General features: G+C 33.8%; 2 protein-coding genes across 2 annotated transcripts; one reads left to right on the top strand and one right to left on the bottom strand.

Moving 5' to 3' along the window:
* The first annotated feature begins 2,324 nt into the window (after positions 1–2,324).
* On the top strand, positions 2,325–6,391 carry LOC7487223 (FCS-Like Zinc finger 14). The gene is made up of 2 exons (XM_002308987.4): positions 2,325–3,202; positions 5,844–6,391. Exons 1-2 carry the CDS (start codon positions 2,622–2,624, stop codon positions 6,004–6,006), a joined length of 744 nt encoding a protein of 247 aa, XP_002309023.3. The 5' UTR covers positions 2,325–2,621; the 3' UTR covers positions 6,007–6,391.
* Positions 6,392–10,887: 4,496 nt separating this feature from the next.
* LOC7485516 (biotin carboxylase 1, chloroplastic) lies at positions 10,888–20,324 on the bottom strand. Its single transcript, XM_002308091.4, has 17 exons — positions 20,096–20,324; positions 19,925–19,986; positions 19,020–19,339; positions 18,477–18,618; positions 17,248–17,346; positions 17,014–17,070; positions 16,289–16,360; positions 16,082–16,171; positions 14,845–14,904; positions 14,274–14,459; positions 14,078–14,170; positions 13,913–13,994; positions 13,430–13,536; positions 12,304–12,379; positions 11,831–11,877; positions 11,646–11,708; positions 10,888–11,233 (listed from the first exon to the last, which is right to left on the bottom strand). Exons 2-17 carry the CDS (start codon positions 19,967–19,969, stop codon positions 11,186–11,188), a joined length of 1,587 nt encoding a protein of 528 aa, XP_002308127.1. The 5' UTR covers positions 19,970–19,986; positions 20,096–20,324; the 3' UTR covers positions 10,888–11,185.
* Positions 20,325–20,559: the final 235 nt, after the last annotated feature.

The raw sequence follows: 20,559 nt of genomic DNA, 5'->3' as shown, positions 1-20,559 counted from the left end.
TGGGACAACCCTAGCATGAGCTTTATATATATATATATATATATCAAAATTAGCAAATGAAAAGCCTATCATTAATCAAGTTGTTGTTAATAATTTTAGAATAAACCTATAAAATGTCTCACGACTATGTACCATGTGGCTCTAATTTTTTAATCTTAGTTAGATCTATAATGTATTAAAAAATAGTGTTTTATAACTCTTTAATATATATTTTAAAATAAAAAAATTTTGGGTTTAAAATTTGTACAAACTTATCATTACTATATATTATATTTTTATTAATTTAATTAAATAAAATGAAGTTGAGAGATTAAAAACCATTAATTACTTGGCCATTAATATTATGATATTGTACTAAAAAATTATTCTAACTACTATAAATGAGGCTAAGAAAATAACTTTCTATATTATTTTTTTAACAATTTATACGAGCAATTAAAGGAGTATTTTCTTTCAAATCTCAATACAAGTTTATTGCTAGCTTCTCCAAGTGCATGTGGTATGTTCTTCGAATTTGAAACCAAAGAAAGGCATTGAGATGGATTTTTATATTTTTCCATCCATGCACTCTAATTTAATAAAAAAATTTCTTATTAAAAAATATTAACATATAAATAAGTTGATTTTATCATGTCGAAATAAAAATTTAAAATATATCAACAAATAAGGTTTGTTAAAAAGTCATTGCATCAATCCCAAAACTAATATCTCTATGAATTAAATAAAATACACTTTTCTAAAACAAAAATAACTAAGTGTACATGTGAAGAATTCATAATAGAATAATTTTAAGTTTAATTGATCATATCATGAGTTTGTTTTTCAGAAGTCATCAGTTCAAGTATTACAAACTTTAGGATCATTGAAGACTTACATGTTTTAGTCAAGATGTACAGAAATCCATAATAAAACATTATTTCTTAAAAAAAAAAACAAGTCATGCAACAAACTTGGACCCGACACTAATAAATCATTAACAAAGAGAAAAATGCACTGTCCAATTCCTATTAATGGAAATCCAGCTAGCAACACTAAAAAAGGGATTGAACTTGCCTCATTCTCCTATAGCTAAAGACGCTAGATAAGTGAAATGTAGGCTGGATTCAGTTTTTTCTTATATTTCTGAAATGATATGGGATAACTTGATAAACACATAACTTTGAGATCGGGAGGACTCCGGGGAAAAGAAAACAGAAAAAAACTATGATGCTTTCTTTTGAAAGGTAAATTAGTGATTCTATTGTGTAATAAAAATGTAAAGAGATTGATTTATTCCATTTAATTTATTAATGGTATATTATTTAAGTGTTTGAAATTTATTTTGTGTGTGTGTGTGTTTTTTTTTTCATTATTGGGCCTATTTATAATTATAAAATGTGAGAATTTATTGAGATCGGTGAAAATTTGTGAGTGTTTTCATTATTAGCCTATTTGTAATTATAAAATGTGAGAATTTATTGAGTTCGGTAAAAATTTATGAGTTTATTGTTGTTTTGTATATGTTTTTTAAACGGAATAAAATTTTGAGTGTAATTTTTTTATAGAAAAAATTCTGTCTAAATTCTATCTAAATTATAAAATTTTTAACCCTCTAAAATCATTAACTAAATTACATATTAGATTAACAAAGTAAATAATAAATATCATAAAAAATATATTTTTTTGTTAGATTTAGATGGAGCAATATCCTTGCTACCAATCCTCTCGATCGGTTGGTTAATCCAGTTATATGAACTAGTTAACTGATTCACATAAATACTATGATTTTATGAATTTTTTCAAATATATTTTATGAGTCAAAATATATATATTTTCATTCAACTTATAGACTAAAATATAAATTTTAGTTAAAATTTAAAAATATTATTGTTCACATAGCTTATCTTTGTTTGTCAGTGTCAATCAGTCAACCAATATAACTGATTATTATGAAACAATGGATCAATTTGTCCTTGTTAATAGAATTTAAATGATGTTATAGTTCTAAATTGCGATATCAATTATAATTTTATTATGATTTTAAAATTTGATATTTAATTAAATGTTTCAATTCTAAAATACAACAATATTATAATTAATATTATTATTTAAAAACATGATCATATTTATGAATTGTGACATCCAAAAAATTATATTATTTGATCGGAACTTTTTACTTCTTTAATTCTTTTTATTTTATATATTAATTACCCAATTTACCTAAAAAAACAGTAATCACTTACTAATAGGTTGTTTATTATAGACAAATAATAATAATGATTGATTATAATTTAATCAAAATAATTATTGCTACACACTGTTTATATTCCCTTCTCCACTGATAACCACAGGCGTTAAAGCCTATCTCTCTATAAGGTAAGTAGAGAGTTGTCACTTTCTCTCTCTAAAAAATCTTTCCCACAAATTTAGCCTCGAAGAATCTCTCTTTCTTGCACTTCACTTCTCTAAATTTTGCACTTGTTTCTCTCTCTAGAACCTCTTTTACTTTGTAATTAATATCTCTCCGTTAAATTCTCTCTTCCATGTTAGATACACTTGTGAATACTCCAAAACCCTTTCTCTCTTTATAACAGCAAACCCTTGTCTTGAATTTTCAAGAATTCAAGATTTGAGGGTTGCCCATGTCTCAGTTTGGTCTGAAAATGGAGAAAAAGAGACCAAGAATCAGTCTTTCTTTGTTTTCAACCTTAACCGAGACCTTTTCAGTTGCCAACAAATCACCTAGGTCTTTGGAGAATGGTGGTGCTGTTGGGTTAGGAATAGTTGCTGCTATGGATGAGTCAGATAAAGTTTCTGACTCGGCTTTGTCACCAAGATCCAGTCTTCTCCCAATTGTTTCTTTGAAGAAACCTGCTTCTTATTTCAAAGAAGGAGGTATTGGGGTGTCGAATCTTGATAAAGATAGTAGTGGTGGTGGTGTATTTGTTGTTGATGAGAATGATGAGAGTTATACTTGTGTTATTTCTCATGTTGGGAATAATGTGATTAAGCAGAGTGTTTGTTATGGTGACGAGGTTTGTATTGATCCAGGGAATGAGTTTGATGTTGGTTCTGGACTGGTTTATGCTGCTTCACCACCTGTGAGGATGCCCATGAATGCTGCTGTTGCTGCTGCTAGGAGGGAGTTTTGGAGCAAGGATTTCCTGAGTTCTTGCTATCTCTGCAAGAAGCTGCTTGAGGGGCTGGACATTTTCATGTACAGGTACAAAAATGATTGCTTTCTTGGTTTAATTTTAGTGGTTAATCACGTGTTTGGAATTGTGTGTGACTAGTGAATTGTGTGAATTCTGATTGATTGGATATGCTTTTTGTTTATGGATTGTTGTTTGACTTTGAATTGCTGTGAAATTTTGTTGTTTGAAAAATGCAAGTTCTTGATTGGCAATAGATTAATAGATTTTGATGGGATAACAGCCAATGGATTCGTAGGCAAATTAGTGTTGGGACAAAATCTTGCTTACTCATGTTCTTTCAGTCATGACTGCGTCGTCCTGTTTTGACTGAAAACTTCCACGTACTTAGAAGATGGTTATTTTGGATTACTTTTTCATGGAAAATGTGGACACGAGATAGTTTATGCAATCGTAAAATCGATCAGGTTTCCTGTACAAGCAGAAAAATGTTCCATTTATGTAGAACATATTTATGCTTGGATTTCTTTGTTCCGAAGAACACGTGGTTATGTAGAACATATAATGTTTGGATTTCTTTGTTCCTAAAAACATGTGGACTAGAAATGGTTAATATGATTGTACTATCAATCAAAGATGCCATACAATTGGAACAGTAATTGAACTGGTTTAAACAAGTTCAAAATTAGCTGCTTCGTTGTCTGGTTTAATAGCATTTAAATCTATCTTTGTATATTTATTGTCAGGCCATTTAAAATTAGTGACTTGGGTCAATGCACCTTATCTCAGATATTTTGATTCAAAATGGTATTATTCAACACTTATTTGGGGTTCCGTTGTCTTCCTGAATTTCATTTGTTTTAGGCTGCATTTAGGAATTTGGAAAGAATTGTTCATCAGTGATGATGCTCTTTCAATTCGTACAAGAATCTGGACACACTGAATGTTTAAAATAGAACCCTGCAATCTCATTTTGTCTTTCATTTTCTGCATGTACTTTGAGAAAATGTTGAAATAGAACATTGCAATCTGATGAGTGCAAATGTGACAGCATGAGTTTCATTACTAGGTCAAATGATAAAATAAAGCAACTTTTTAGTCAAGTTTATGTTATTAAGTTACCTCTAAAAGATTATATGCATCAGACTTCGGTATGAAATGGGCATAAAGTAATCAGGATGCGCTTCTCTATTTTAGTTGAGACAATTCCATAAAAGTAGGGCCAGCTAAATCTCGAGCAGAAGAAATGCCATTTTGGGGGTTATCCAAATTGATTATGGTTGTAAAGAATGATGAAGACATAAAACCAGAGTTGGGGTAGAAAGGTTGTCAACTTACATCCATTACTTGCATAAACAACTGAAAAACCTTTTGTTGAAGCCATTATTTTGATGCAATGTTAGATTTCTTAGCATGTTGGCTTGAGTGGGAGCCTTTGTGGTAAGGGCTTTTTCCTTACAGCAGTCCAATGGTTCTTGTTTCATCTATAGAGAACTTGGGGCCAATATGGAATCATTATCTGGTACAAGTTGTTGGTGCTAAGCTGTGTACTTGTAAATTTCTTTGGACAAAAACACTGCTTATTATTGTTGTTAGTGCCAATGAGCAGTTTCTATCTGGCTAAGTTGTTTTCTCCTTTACAAGTTCGGAAAGTCAATATCTGAGTATCTGTCGGAGTTGTCACAGCAAAGCTGTTTTCTCCTCTTGAAGTTTCCTAGGATAAAAAACAAACTGCTCGTTTATTATTATTATTATTATTAGTGACAACAAGCAGTTTTTCTCTCCTGTCTTTTTTTTTAAGTTTGGAAAGTTAATTATCGAGTAATTCGTGTAAGTTGTCAGAGCTGTGCTGTTCCTCTCCTCTTGAAGTTTCCTGATGCAGAGATGATGCTTATCTTAGTATAATTGGTACTGGTCATTAATTTATTTCCATATTCACTGAAGCATGCCAGGCTTGCTTCATGTTAGCATTGACAAGGATATCTTTCCTTCTGGTGGAAGATAAGCTTTTTTAGGATTAGGTTGACAGATTTGTTATTCATTGAACACTGTCAATTGCAACTTGGCGAAAGTTAGAACAGTCAATAACAGCTTGTTGTTAACTAAGAAACAATTATACTGCTGTCATGGTGACCAAATGAAGCATTGGTGCCTTGTCAACTATGTACATGGGTTTTTCTTTTCAGAAATTATAAAAATATCAGCAAAAGCACCTTGATGGCTCTTTTTCCCTACATTGCAGGGCTTGAAACTATATAATATTGTCTGTCTTATGGGATGTTTTCCAGCAACTATTCTAATTTCAACTATTCAATGAAATTTGAATTGCTGTCTTCATGATGTTTTTGGTTCTTGGTGACAATTTATAAAACAAATGCAAATGTTGTAGCTTTTAAAAAAAATTTGAGGTTGGGATTAGAATTTGCTTGGAATTTGGGTGGTAAGCTCTAGCTGTTAAAAAGCGTAATGGTTATTCCGTTCCCTAAATTTAAGTTAATAAGTTTCACTTTATTTTGGGAATTATGTTGTAGTAGAAGGCCCAAATAATTCTTGTTTGCTTATGCATGTGGTCCTGATTCTTTTGGGGAGGCTTTGTTAGGATATTCAACTTGAGCCTCGAGAATTTTCAGGGATAAATTTTCCTTGTTCTCATTTCTCATATCTTACACTCATTTTCCACTGCTAAAATAGAAATGGGGTCCTTGTTTGCAGGGGTGAAAAGGCATTTTGCAGCCCAGAGTGTCGTGACAATCATATCAGAAATGAAGATTTCAAGGAGAAATGCGGATCTGAAGCTCGGAAGAAACAAGAGTGCTGCTCTGTATCGCCCAGCTCTTCTCCTCTGTTATTTTTTGCTGGAGTGGCTGCAGCATAGAGTATTTTACAAAAACACCAGTATCTGGTAAATAAAAGGATAGTAAAGAATATGAAGGATATCCCTAAAGATAAACTGCCATTGACGGCATGGAGATACAGTAGACCTGAGTTTTTTAAGAGGGTTAAAGCAGGTAGTCTCCACACCTTAGATTGCAAGAAAGATTCTTCTGAGATGGGAGAATTTTATAAAGGATTTTAAGTTTTCTTAATCCAAAAAGGGTATCATATATAGACTTGAGTTTTTCAATTTTACTATTATTATACCCCATGGTCCATGGGTGCAAGGCAATTTAGTTTAATAATTGCTATGAACTGGTATGCAGATTCTTGAAGCAATATCATTCAATATAAATTATTCTATAAGCTTTTAAATTGTTAGTTCATTACTGTGTGTTTTAATTGAATTATATGGATTTTTTTCCCATTATTTTAAGGCCTACAACATCTTTGCCAAATTATTGACTTGTAAGGCTTGAGTAAATTTGATTTAGATTTGTTTCCTTGCTGAGTTTGCCCATGCTTACAAGTCCCCGGTCATTTGACATTTAAGATCCCTTTTCGGCGCCAATTGGCCCACCTTGATCCCTTTTCGGCGCATGAAGATGGATTTAGGTAGTGTTTTCCTACATGCTCCTAGCGTGGTAAGGATTTAACTTCATCAACTTACCATTAACTCCCTCAAAACGACAAAGGATGGTTGCTAAGCTGATTCATGGTTCAACCTGACTCCAGCAGCCATGCAACCTGGTATTTGCTTGGTAATAATCTTCACAATCCTTTTACCCTTATAGTGGCCCGAAAACCTCAAGGGATTGTTGCTAAACTGATTCATCACGACTTTAAGTTTCTTGCCATTTCACAACTATAATGATCCTGTTACTGAAACCCAACACCTGATGCTTTCAAGAATACCGAGTAAAGGCCATGGCACTGTGACGATTGATGTCAGATACACAAGCATATGTCAATGACCAGAGGGTGCTAATCTTCTATCAAATGCTACCAGAAAGAAGAAAAAAAGAGTAGTTTTGCATGGCTATGGCACCATGTAAAGATGGACAGCTCACTATAATTGGGATGCAAAACTACAATATTGCCTGTGAGCTTCAGAAAAAGGGAATTGATTGAGAGCTTCTTGAGAAGCAGGATTGATTGTTGTAATAGGTACACTACACAGTTTGAACACAATCCCAGTCTAGAAAATAAGGTTTTCTCAAGGATCTGATTTGAGAAAACTTGTAGAGATTTTAGTTTTGCTTGTAGAAATTAATTTGTAATTTTTTTTTTGGTACACTTTCACCAGCTGGTGGGAGATTTTTTTGATATAATTGTGCTTGCGATAACATGTGATTCTAGACAGTCAGGTGTGGGTATGCAATAACTAGATGAGAATCTACCTTAGATAGATTACGTGGATGGGCTAGCAGATATATTTATGGACCAATGAGACTAATCTAGGCTCAATAGGAGGTCTGGTCTCGCCAGTTCAAAATAATTGCTCAAAAGAACCATGACTTTTAATCCGATCGTTGAATCGCGTTTAAATTCTTACAAGAGTTTCCGAAAACTGTTTTTTTTAAAGTAACATGAAATTGCTTTGTAAACCTCTCGAAGGATCATTCATTAAAAGAAAATAAAACCTGCGAACTTGAAGTTTTTATCTGTCATCTTTTTTGCTTATTAAAATTCTTGTGTTTTTTTTATATAAATATATTAGTAACTTATTATTTTCTAATAATATTATATTTTAAAGTATTTTATTAATATATTATTAAAGTGTTATATCATTTTAGGTTTTAAGTCCTTCATGGAAAATAATTTTTTATTTTTTGAAATTAGTTCAAATTGAATGATTTTGGTTTGTGTTTTTTTAACAAAAACAAGTAAATTGCCCCACCTTTTATTGAGCATGTTTAGAAGTGTGGTTGCGGTTAATTTTTAAAGTGTTTTTTATTTAAAAATATATTAAAATAATATTTTTTTTAAAAAAATTATTTTTTATATCAGCGTATTAAAATGATTTAAAAACATTAAAAATATTAATTTGAAGTAAAAAAATATAAATTTTTTAAATTTTTGAAACGCACAAATAAATATGGCCAAAAAAATATCAGTAAACCACAGCAAGATCTGTAAACATGTAGAAAATTCAACCACAAATTCCAAAAGGGGAAAAATGTAAGCAATTTCAACAGATAAATAAATGCATCACAACTGCTTGAGACATTAGGTATTAAAAAAATCTGTGCCCCTCACTCATTTCAATAAAAACATAAACACTCTAAATTCAAATACATGACACAGGAAAGACTAAACAAGAAAGTTGTAGTCAAAGTCTAACTACAAAAACGAGTTCCCAGAGAGTCGCTCCCATGAATACCAGTAACGACAGAAGAATCAAGAACAAAATAAAAGTAAACATGCATGCTGATGAGATCAGATGTGGGAGAATATTCCAAGCTCCGATCCAAGCATTGGCTTTGATATATAGACTAGGGACACAACGAAGAGACAAGAGACGAAGATGCAAGGGGGACGTTGCGACTTCCATGAGAGAGGAAGGTAGACCGGAGTGGGAGATCGCGAGAGAGAAGAGACGATCTGGTAGTGTGTTTAGGGTGGCTGAGGTTTTTTTAATAGGTTTTCTTAGTTTTTTTTTTTTTGGGTTCAGTTTTTTCAATCAATTTTTTTCGATTGTCTTGGTTTTTTTTGCTACGGACCTCCATGCATATTTATAATTAAGAGATGACATAAGTGACTTCGTGTTACTAATCCTGATAATTAAAACTAGCTATAATCTTCCAAACAACTCTTAGTGCTCCTATATATCCAAGATAGCCCATTCCATATATATATATGATCATGATCACTTGTCATTTCAATTCCAAATAATTTTTGATTTCGATCGGAAATATGCATTACCACCACCACTAGAAGGAAACTTCTGCCGTCACTTTTCCTTTTCCTTTTTCTTTTTCTTAATAATAAGAACTGTGGAAGATACTGATGCTTAGGTTATAAATTAATGGACACTTACAAAAACAAAGCAATGCATAATATATAGCATGGCCGTATAGTGATCACAGCTTAATTAACCCTATTTTTGGTGATTAAATTAAAAAATGAAAAAGAAATGAAGGAAAGGACGAAAGGTGCGGTCATCAAATGTGGAGCAATGGAAGTGGTCGCAGCATATCCTGTGGAAGATGCTGCCATTGCTAACCCATAGGAGAAGGAACCCACGTTCAGTGTCCCTTTGCCTCTCGTATAAAATGATCTCTCCCTTCCTTTCTCTTCTCCAACACCATACCTTAGCACAATATCTAGAGTGAGCTGCGTGCTTGAAGATGCTCATCGCTAGTTCTTTCTCTTAGCATGAGTGCCAATCCCGCCATGCACCCTCACCGTACGGCATGGTGGGCGGTGCCTGAGCATACAAGGTTACGGATTGTTACAGTACTGGGTTAAAAACTTGGGAGAGAGCCAATTTCTCTCACAGGGCAACCTCAATCCTTTGGCATTTTCACTTGGAGAGGATCTCGATCTATCGCTTGCTCCATGCCATGATTATTATCTAGAGGCTCAGCAGAAAGCCTTGACGTCATGAAGACAGAGTTGGATCCTACTGTTCGCTTGTTCTTGTTTCTATCCTTAATTTAGTTAAATATGTAAGGAAACTATGGTGCCGTTATGTGTGTTTTTCTTCCTTTTTTTCATGTGGGAGTGTTTATTTATTAAATAATTAGCAGTACTGCATCGATCTATATTAGAAGGAGTTACCATGCAGGATTCTTGCAACATCAATTGTAATGTGAGCTTCCATGGTGTCCAAGCTCAAGCTTAACGTTTGAAGCATGCGCGCGTGTCTTTTGTTTCTTTAATTTAGTGTTTGCATCGAACGGCAGGTCATGTTTTCCTACTGTGATTAATTTTAGTTGGTCGACTGTGGTTCAGATGTGCAATAACCCCTTGATTCTCTAATGTTGATGATCACTTAAACTCATCTCCTCGAGATTAGCAGGTCTTCAAATCATAATTAAAACATTTTTTTTTAAAAAAAAAATAGCACATTCCAAAAAAAAAGTTTTAGAAAAATAGTTGGGATGCACGTACGGTTAAGAATAGCACAATTCATAAATTGTAAAAAAGCAACTCAAAAAATAATTTTTAAAAATATATAGTTTTTTTAAATGGCTGAGTCATTATAATCTTAGTAGTAATCCATATAAATCTTAATAGGGTTTCCTAACTTATTATGTTAATTAATAATTATCAATAAAAATATTAATGTAGTCGATTTAAACTTTAATATATAGTCTTCCTTGGTAAGTAAGTTAGTTATACTCAATTTAAATTTCATTAGGATTCCTTTTAATTAATAATTATAAATAAAATTTTGAAAAACCCCAACAATCTCCTCCACACATTCGATGAACCTGATGGCAAATCTAGGCTCTAATATCAATTATTAGATGGTCTTGGATTTATCTTTTCCTTACACTTATAAACTTTATGTTTAGAAAAATTATTTTTTTTGAGTTGCACTGTTAAAAATTAAATTTAATATCATCTCTTAATAAGATAGTTGTGGTCAATTTAAATCTCAATAGTAGATTAATTAATAATCATGAATAAGATTTTAAAAATATATATTAAAATTTAAATGGATTATTATTGAGAATAAAATTACGTTGGTTATTTAAAAAAAAAAAATTGTTTGGTGGTTTATCTCCTTTTCAGAAACTAAATTATGAGGTGAGGTTTTTTTCCTCACAATTATTTTTTTGAAGGCAGACAGTCCTGCAGAAACTTTCCTTGCCTTGCCTAAGGATCTCATGTGATATTTAGAATGTGATAATCTGGTGGGGCAAGAGCATGATAGAGTAAATTTCTCCCTTCATTTCAACAAATTTCGAATCAGTCTTGACTAAAAACATCACCATCCAAGTATTGTATGAGCAAGATGAACTTTACCCCATTTTCATCCCCAACTAAAAGGAACACATACAGCATACATCAAAATTTCATGAATAATTCTCCCGTGTCTGGCACGTTGAAATTTACAAGTTCTAAAGGAAAGGAAAACGAAAGCTTCCAGCAGATTCGCATAAGAACCTGGCCTCTTAACTGTGCTTGAAAATTAGCTGAAGATGGTTGCGATTTGAGAAGTGATCTATTTATGCGGCTGAATTGGTCAACTGTTTGGCTGGTATGATTTGTTGTGGCTGCAGGCACAAAAGAAGAAAAGTGGAATCAGCTGAGAACACCTTAAGCATATATCAGGATAGAATTCAAGAAGATGAAAGAGACCACGAAGAAGCTTAAATCTAAACAATTGCCAAGACCAAACTGTTTTCTTTAACATGACCCGGGAGTTTCATGGATGTGGAGGGGGGGTGACAAAAGGCATGATTCTGAACTGGATGTGGGAGGGGGGGAGCATAAGCATTTAACAACATACTTTGACTCTACCACCATAAGCAAGAACCGAAAGGACATGGAGGTCAGTTTAATAAGTTTGCTGAAGTGAAACCGAAATGAGGTTCATATTAACCGAAAATGTGCAGTTTTAACCAAGAAAACCACCGTGCCCCAGGCCAATTTTCAATGATGAATGGGATTATATCAGCTTCTTACCGCTGCTAACTCCTTTTCATGCTTCGGAATGAAAGCGGTATCAACATTTCCATTTTTGAAGTCCTGTCAGCAAGGGGGCATATGAAAAGGCAACATAGATCCAATCAGTTCAAGGTTCAAACAAAATACATAGGGTTTTTTCAGTAAAATTCATAAATAAATTTGCAAATTATAGTTTTCCTAACCTCAATTTCAAGGATAAGTTTGTGGTAATCTATAGTCGTCGGAACTCCTGGATAGAGAAAGTGAGAGAGATTGATCAAAAATTAAAGAAAATACAGATTCTAAGAACAAAAACAAATCACGTCTGCGGAAAAAAAATTAAGAGATGTGCTTGATTGACCAAAAAGCCACAAATGGCATGTCTACTCTGCTGCAATTAGCAGCAGACGGAAACAAATCAAAGGATAGTGGTAGTTTACAGCAACCCTGTGTGGATAGTGGCTCACCAAACTAATCAAAGGATGAGCCTCAAAAGAGGTTTGCATTTGCATGCATCCAGATCAAAGAAAGAAAACAAAAAATGTGGTTTCAAAACTCTCACTCCCTAAACCCAATGTGCTCTTTCCATACAATCAATGCATTGCCACTATCTCAAGTCAAGAATTAAAAACATGGGTACCAGTGCGGGGCACCTTTCAAATTCTTGGACACTTACCAGTAATAATAGTGTCATCAAGAGCCCTTTTCATTCGCTCAATTGCCTTTTCTCTTGTTGGAGCCCAGACAATAAGCTGCAATATGTTCCAAATGTCACAGTAATTAAAACCATATGATGAAGCCAATTGTTTTCAGTAGTTAGATAAGCTGTCATACATGGTAGCTTTAAACTGCAAACACAATGCATCCAAGTATCAACTACAAAATTGACATGAAGGGAAGGCTAATGTCTAAGGAAAAAAAAACACTTTGTTGGGTCTCATAGATACACTTTTATCCTTGACAACAATAAAAAATTGAAAACATCTAGCTTAAGCAGGAAATCCATCGAAATGATGTGTCTTCCAACTTCAACTATATTCTGAATTTTTTAATCCCTATGTTCATTAGGACTCCAGTTAAAACTCCAACTTAACTCTAACTGCCTACGATGCCTTTAAAAATTTAGAAACAACTGATATTTAACCCAAACAACCACTTCAACAAACCTCATCTTCATGATTTAGATCTTTTGGTAGAATAATAGTTCCCAATCTAGTGAAGGAAATGCTAGAGCACCCAGCACAAAAATGTGGGCCTGACAGAATCACATGAGCACAAGCTCAAGGAATTGAAACAGATTTCAGAGACAGCAAACAAGTCTTACGATAGGATAACAATGGTTGGCTCAGATTTCATGTACACAATCCAACAAAAAAAGTTTTGGCTCAGATTTCATTTTACAAGTCTGTACCAAACTTTGTGCTTGGGCAGTATGGGTTTACATAATAAAAAAATTAGTGCCTTTCTGTCACCAGCATACAACTTCAAAAAGAAGAAGAAAATCAACTTAAATTGATTAACAAGGAACCTAAGCATCTAGAAGTAAATTTATCCAGATAGAATGTGGCGGGCACCATTCTAAGAGAAAGAAAGTGGCCAAACCAGACAAGTGTGGGGCCTATCATTATGTCTATGGAGTAAATTTCAATGTATTGTCATTAGAACAGATGCAGCTAAGCAGTTACAGAATGTAGATATGCTCCTAGTAAGCAAAAAACAATCACATTGAGATAATAACATGAATGCCCCTTGTCACATGGCCAAAAACATAAAGAAGAACAAGGAATTGTTATTTGACAAACCTTTCCAAGTAGGGAATCATAGCTTGGAGGAACAACATAATCAGGATAAACATGGCTATCCATTCTAACAAACGGGCCTCCAGATGGCAAATATGCTGTTATTCTCCCTGTTTGTTTAGAAGGAAAAGAGCACAAATATTACGAGTGGCTGGATAATTATGAAATATGTTTCCAGGGAAAAGAAAATCAATCACAGCAAGATGAATGAAATTTTCATAATTCAACCAAAAGCAACACCAATAAAATCCAGGAGTTGTGTGAGATGAACAAACATTAAATAGACAAACTAACTAGGAAATGCAATAAACCTCATGGCTTGTCACCTTAAAAAGATTAGACATTGGGCGTTCAAATAGGAAGGATAAAACAGAGTTTGGGTGGAAAAAGGCATGCGCAATAGCAACTAGAAAAGTGGTGATGAAGAGGATCAAATAGCAGTAATAATTTAAAACGAATGTAATATTCAGCACGATGTAGACATACCAGGCCCAGGTCGGAATCCCTTAAAAGCATCTTCTGCATTGATACGGCATTCAATTGAATGTCCTCTAAGAACAATATCTTCCTGCAAATTGAAATCCAGAGAACTATCAAACAGATGTACAAGCATGGGGCATAAATTCTTCTATTTATCCTTTGTTCCAATACCTGTTTGTATCGAAGTTTCTCTCCCATGGCTACACGAATTTGTTCCTCAATCAAATCAACAGAAGAAATCATTTCAGTCACCGGATGCTCCACCTGCATTTTTTATTTTATCAAAAGAAAGAACTACTAATCACCAAGATAGGGTTTTTATCAACACAAGAACAGAAAACTAAATCACTAATCGCTTATATTTAACCTGGATTCGAGTGTTCATTTCCATGAAGTAGAAGGAACCCCTTTCATCCAAAAGGAACTCAACTGTTCCAACACCAATGTACCCTATGGATGCTGCGGCTGAAACTGCTGCATCACCCATGGCCTTCCGTAACTCAGGAGTCAAAGCTGGAGATGGTGCTTCTTCCAACAGCTTTTGGTTTCGTCTCTATATAAGAGCCATATTCAACAGAACCATTACTTCAAATATGCTAGGTCTACTGCTAAAAGTAAACATGAAATAACAACCACAACAACAAGAAAAAGAAAGGGAGAAACAGGATGGGGATCACTCCCAGAACATATGATAAAACTTTTATGCATTCTATCTTATGATTGAACATGACTATGCTGAAACCAAACCTCTCAGCTTCCTTAAAATTATTGATGCTCATGAAGATATTACCAAGCTTTTATGAATTCCCTAGAATTGGTTTTTAATGTTGAAAATGAAAAGCTATCTTCTTTTCTGTGAACGGTCCAACAACCTTTCAGGAATAGCTTACAAATGGCAACCCATTGTGATAGTTGCAAGATAAGAAAGTAAACAATACCTGAATACTGCAGTCTCGCTCACCAAAATGAACAACATTACCGAATTTGTCTGCAAGAACCTACCAAATAAAATAATGTACCAGAATGATTCAGAAGCTTTCACATTGATGTTGGGAGTAAAAGGATATATAAAAAAGGAAAACTTTAATTTAGTATTACTGAACTGAACTATATTATTGACAAATTGAAATTCAGCAGTGTCAGAAGTGTTATGAGAAAAGTAAGACTACTTTTATCAACCTAGTTGAGTCACTCAAAAGTCAATAGTGTTTAGACTAATCAACTCAGAAATTGTTCCTACCTCATATCAGATTCAAATTTTCTGCAAAGCAAATTTAAGTACTTATTTTTCTGCATGAACAAAAGGACATTGCAGCACATGAATTCAGATTTGGATTTGGATTTGGATTTATCTTCATCATTCAGCATATTTCATTTCTAGATAGATCATTCACCCACTTATTTATCTTCACCATACAGCAGATTTCATTTCCAGATAGATCATTTATTCACTTATGCTAAATGCCTTTTACCCTCAATAAATAGATGAATTTATTGTTCAAGATACTCTTTTAAATTATAAAACCCTGGCATCTTCCTTCTCTTCTTGTGATAACTAGTTGTACAGGTTGTCTAAAACAGATGCAGATTCTTCCAACAAGAATTGGATGTAGATTAAATCAAATCTCATTTGCCTAATTCGTTCCTAGCACTTCCTTCTTATAGCTCGTAATTATAGGTAACAAGAAAATTTTCATTGCTAAAAGCAAACCTGTATTAGCATTAACAAGGTTACAGTCATTCCCCTTCTAGACTCTACTCTAATGATCTTCCATAAGAAACCTTCATTAAACATAATCTCGAGTTAATTATGGGTTAGTCCCTGTAGTTTAGCAAAATTAATTAATTAGTCCTCATGGTTTCAAAAACTATATATTTAATCCCTATATTTTTAAATTTAGAACTTAATCCTTTTTTCCCATTTCATTTTTTTTTTCCAATTTTTTTTGCTTCTTTTTTTGTAGAAATAGAGGGGGGGGGTAGAAGATAAGATGGAAAGACTAATGAGAAAAGAGGGCATTTTTCAGAGCACAATACTTCTAAAAGTAAGCATGGTCAACATTGGTCAAAGGACTATTTGATTATATTTTATACTACAGTGACTAATTAATTTGTTTTGATACACTAAAGGGACCAAATTATAATTAATTCATATAATCTCCGGACATAGATTACCTGGAATTCAATGTGTCTGGGATTTTGAACATACTTCTCCAAATAAACTCCATCATTTCCAAATGCAGCAGCAGCCTCACTTTTAGCTTGCTGTAGAGCAAAGGAAGCGAACTAAATTCAACCATAGACAAACAAAAGAATTCACGCAGCATGCTTCATGGAAAAATATCCAACAGTACAATGAACAGCTCCACACTAACTTTGTACCTGTAGCAACTTTACAAACTCATCAGGTTCTTTGGCGAGCCGCATTCCACGTCCTCCACCACCTGCCGTTGCCTACAGACAATAGGTTTAATTCAATAGAAGTTTCAATGCTTTTTAATTTTATGCTTCATTTGCTTGGTATTAGAAGATGTAGAAAAAAAAAATTCCAAATCTCATAATTGCCGGTCCAGACCCTATTTTATGAAATTTCACAAATTTCACTCTTGCATATTCTTCAGAAACCAAATGGAACAACAGTGAAACTATTGAGAATAACTTATTAAAGATGCAAACATATAATTTCAACAAAGAATCCAAGTGATAATTTTGGATAATTCCTATTATGGAATGATTTCTGAGATATTTTAATTGATTTTAGTTTTAATGCTTGGCACTATTGTACAAGGTTACTTGGAGTGCATTTTAGCTTTCTTCTCTATACGTGCACATGCACCCACAGAGGAGAAGATTTCCAGCAAAGATAGTAAAGAGCTCCATAAATTGCTTGATGTGTAGCTGAGTGAAAACAAAACAAGTCGATGGCAAGGATGTGATCAAGCAAGAAGCAAGGAGAAAACACTACTCCATCCTTTCTGTATAAATACTAACTGACATTTGTCTGAGTCTGGAAGGGTAGCAATGGCGTATATTGCAATTTCAATGTTGTCACAATCTGTATAAAACATGACTATCAAAGAAGGATTAGTATGAAGGAGATTATTTACCTTGATCATCACAGGATAACCAATCTCGTTGGCGAGCCTTACTCCTTCCTCAGTACTCTAACAACAATCAGTGTACAAAAGTTTGTCAGATAACATCAAACTACATCTTCCTATATTATCAAAAGGAGTAAAAGGAGTTAGCCAAATAATTAAACTAAACTTGCAAGACGTGCAATTGTTTTCATGCCAAAGTTTTTTTAATCAAATAATACAGATAATGGCCAAACATGGCACCTGTAATAAGCCATCACTTCCTGGTACAGTTGGAACCCCTGCCTTCTTCATTGTTTCTCTAGCAGTTGATTTGTCACCCATGACCCTTATACTGTCAGGCTGCACAAAGCAAACAATAATTTGCATCTTTTTTCAATTATGCAAGTGATAAACAGCCATAAACATGAATTCATGGTATACTTTCACCAGGTAAAAACTTGATCAATTCTCAATCCAATTTCTTCAAAACATGCCAATCGAGTAACACAGTCAACTTCACCATTTACTGTGCTGAAAATTATAGGTTTCAAGTACAATAAGGAAAGGATAACCAAAATGAAAGAAAAACGCGAGGAAAGTTTTGCTAGAACCATGTATGACTCAGCAGAGAACCTTTGGCAAGTTGGTTTATGAATTTGAAGGCATGACTGAGCATTCAATGAAAAACTTTTGTAAGTTGGTGTATATACTTGAAGACCCAATGTAGCATTTTTTTTTTCCATGTCTTTGTGCTAAACCTGAGAATTTCATTAACCTTTTGCCATCAGTTTTCTACTACAAAGCCACCTGAGAGTCTGAAACTACTTTATGAACTTTATAGATACACTGACTAACATACAACCCAAGCTGAGATAGAACATGTACCCCATCCTAAAACCTAGAACCATAATGAGATTATAGTGTAATTAACCACCTTCCAAACAGAAGCAGTCAAGGTTAAACTTAAAATTCAGTGACAGGAAATGTATTTGCCTCAAGATATTTGGTGAATAACCAAAAAATAACAACCAACTCGGCAATCACAGTTTTAGCATAAAGATAAATCTTCCCACTGTCTTCCACTTGCTTTTTACTACATGTCAAATAACTAAAGATAATCACCAAACTTCAACAATCTGCATCATACCATGCTAATGAATAATTGAGCATATCTTTATAAAAAAAAGGATGTCAGCCACTAAGGGATATTTTTATAAGAAAAAAAAAGATTATAACAACAGTCACCATTAGCCATAACCCCAATTCTGGGGCATACTAGATTGAATTGCTGTTCAAAATCTGTATACATGGTATTCCAAATATGGGATTTTTCACTTATCTATCATAATTGAGAAAGCAGTGATTTTAGCATCTAATTCAACAACAACAAAAAATGTAAAACAATAGTCGACATGTGATAGGCTAAGATCTAGGAGATTATGTATTAATCTCACTTTTTACTACTATTGAGTTTCTTGGTCTCTACTTACATTAGGCCCAATAAAGTTTATTCCATGTTCTCTGCACATTTCCACAAATACAGCATTTTCAGCAAGGAAGCCATATCCAGGATGCAGCATTGTACATCTACGACTTATAGCAGCAGATAAAACATTTGGGATCACTAAGTACCTGTGGAAAAACAGTGAAACATACAAATAAATTCATTATATTCCGAATCTACAACTAGTATCGTGCATTTGTTATTGAGAAATTAAATGACTACTCAAGAACCAAATTATTTCTATATAAACATTGCAACTTTCAACAAGCAGGAAAAAAATTATAATCACCAATTTATAAACTAATTAACAAGGGGCGTAAATGTAATCAAACCGCTACCAGCAATGCTTTAATGAATAAGATATGAGGTGAAACATAGAGGGTAGTAACAACTGTTAAATTAAGATGAATTGTTTCAGATTACTGACTCTGACTCCGAAGCTTTTCCTAAAATCCCCCTTACTAGTTGCAAACTAATATCCATGTGTAATGCATTTGACTGATAAAGTAAGGATATTATAACCACTTACGACTGACTGCTGGGTGCTTCACCGATGCAAACTGATTCGTCAGCCAATTTCACATGAAGTGCATCCTTATCTATGGTGGAGTAAACAGCTACACATGGTATCCCCATCTCATGTGCAGTTCGAATAACACGAACAGCAATCTCTCCTCTGTTTGCTACCAGAATTTTTTCCGCGCGACATGTAACCCCAAGAGCTCCTCCATTCTTAGCACAGTGAACGTGGGCAGTCTGAGCTCTTTGTCTAGGAAAGTTAACCTTATTTCCCATCATAAAGCTGCATTGAGAACTCCTGATTCCACTAGTTTTCCCCATGAATAAACCCTTATGCATTGAATAAATAAACTATTTCAGTATTTGTAACAATCACGGACTATTTCACTAGATATCACAACCTCATAAAACTAAAAATGCATAGCAGTATCATTGGAATTCTTTAAAACATACAACAACAATGCAGGTTAAATGCATCAGACATGTACTTGCTATCACTTATCTTCATATTTCAAAAACATTTTTAATGAAAAATCTGACCTCTGAGCTCATTAACCCTCCCAAACCATCCTCATTATTTACATCACCCCACATATGCTAGCAAAATCATAGAATTGAAATAGAACCACGTATCTACAATTCAAGTACATCACTGAATTGGCTTCAATTCCCAGCTCCACAAATACAAACTAAGCCCAACACTACAGAGCCATCAACCAGTACCATCCCCCAAGGAATAAAACAAACAAAACCCAAGACTCATTTCCTTCTAACGAACATTCCAACGCGAACCCATTACAAATCAAACAAAAAGAAGACACGTTTCTAACAAATTCGAACCAAAAACAAGTCACACGCAAAAACAAGTAAGCAACAGAACAGAAAAACAAAAACAAAAGAGCAACAACAACTTACAGGAGTAGAGGTAACAGATTTGCAAACAGGCAACGTAGCCTCCATTTTGGAACCCAAAAAGCCTACAAGATAAATAAATAAAAACCACTTCAAACAGCAACACAACAGTTACATTACTTAAAACATCAAAACAAACATAACTAAATTAGATCATCACTAGATATAGGTTACCTTGAAGAAGAAATGATGGGTTATTTTAGAAGCAAAGAAAGCACGAAGAGAGAAGGAGAAGGAGAAGGAGAGGGTATTTAAGATAGAAGTGATGGAAGGAAGAGATTTGTTGGGACTTTGGTTTGTGTTGCTGTCTTGTCGATAGAAACGAGGAAATGCGAAGAGAGTCAGAGAGTGTGAGAGATTGAATGCTCCGCCTAATTGGGTTTGGGTTGCCAACCCAAAGCTAAAGAGAGCTCTTTTCTTCTTGACTTTTTTTATTTTTTCAATCTATACCAATATCCAATCATATTCTGCCACCTCGGTTTTATTAATCGTTGGAGTCATTAATAAATGTGTTTGGATGTGTTGGATAGTTTCAAGAAGAGCCGCTCAGTGAATCACCAGCTGGTTTTTTTTTATTCAAATAAATATCAAAAAGTTGTTTAAATAATTTCTTATTATTTCAAGGAAGGTTTTTACTT

This window comes from Populus trichocarpa, chromosome 6 (genome assembly GCF_000002775.5).
Source record: "Populus trichocarpa isolate Nisqually-1 chromosome 6, P.trichocarpa_v4.1, whole genome shotgun sequence".
Lineage (NCBI taxonomy): Eukaryota > Viridiplantae > Streptophyta > Magnoliopsida > Malpighiales > Salicaceae > Populus > Populus trichocarpa.
Note: the sequence above shows the minus strand (reverse complement) of the source record. Positions and strands in the feature narration are given on the sequence as shown.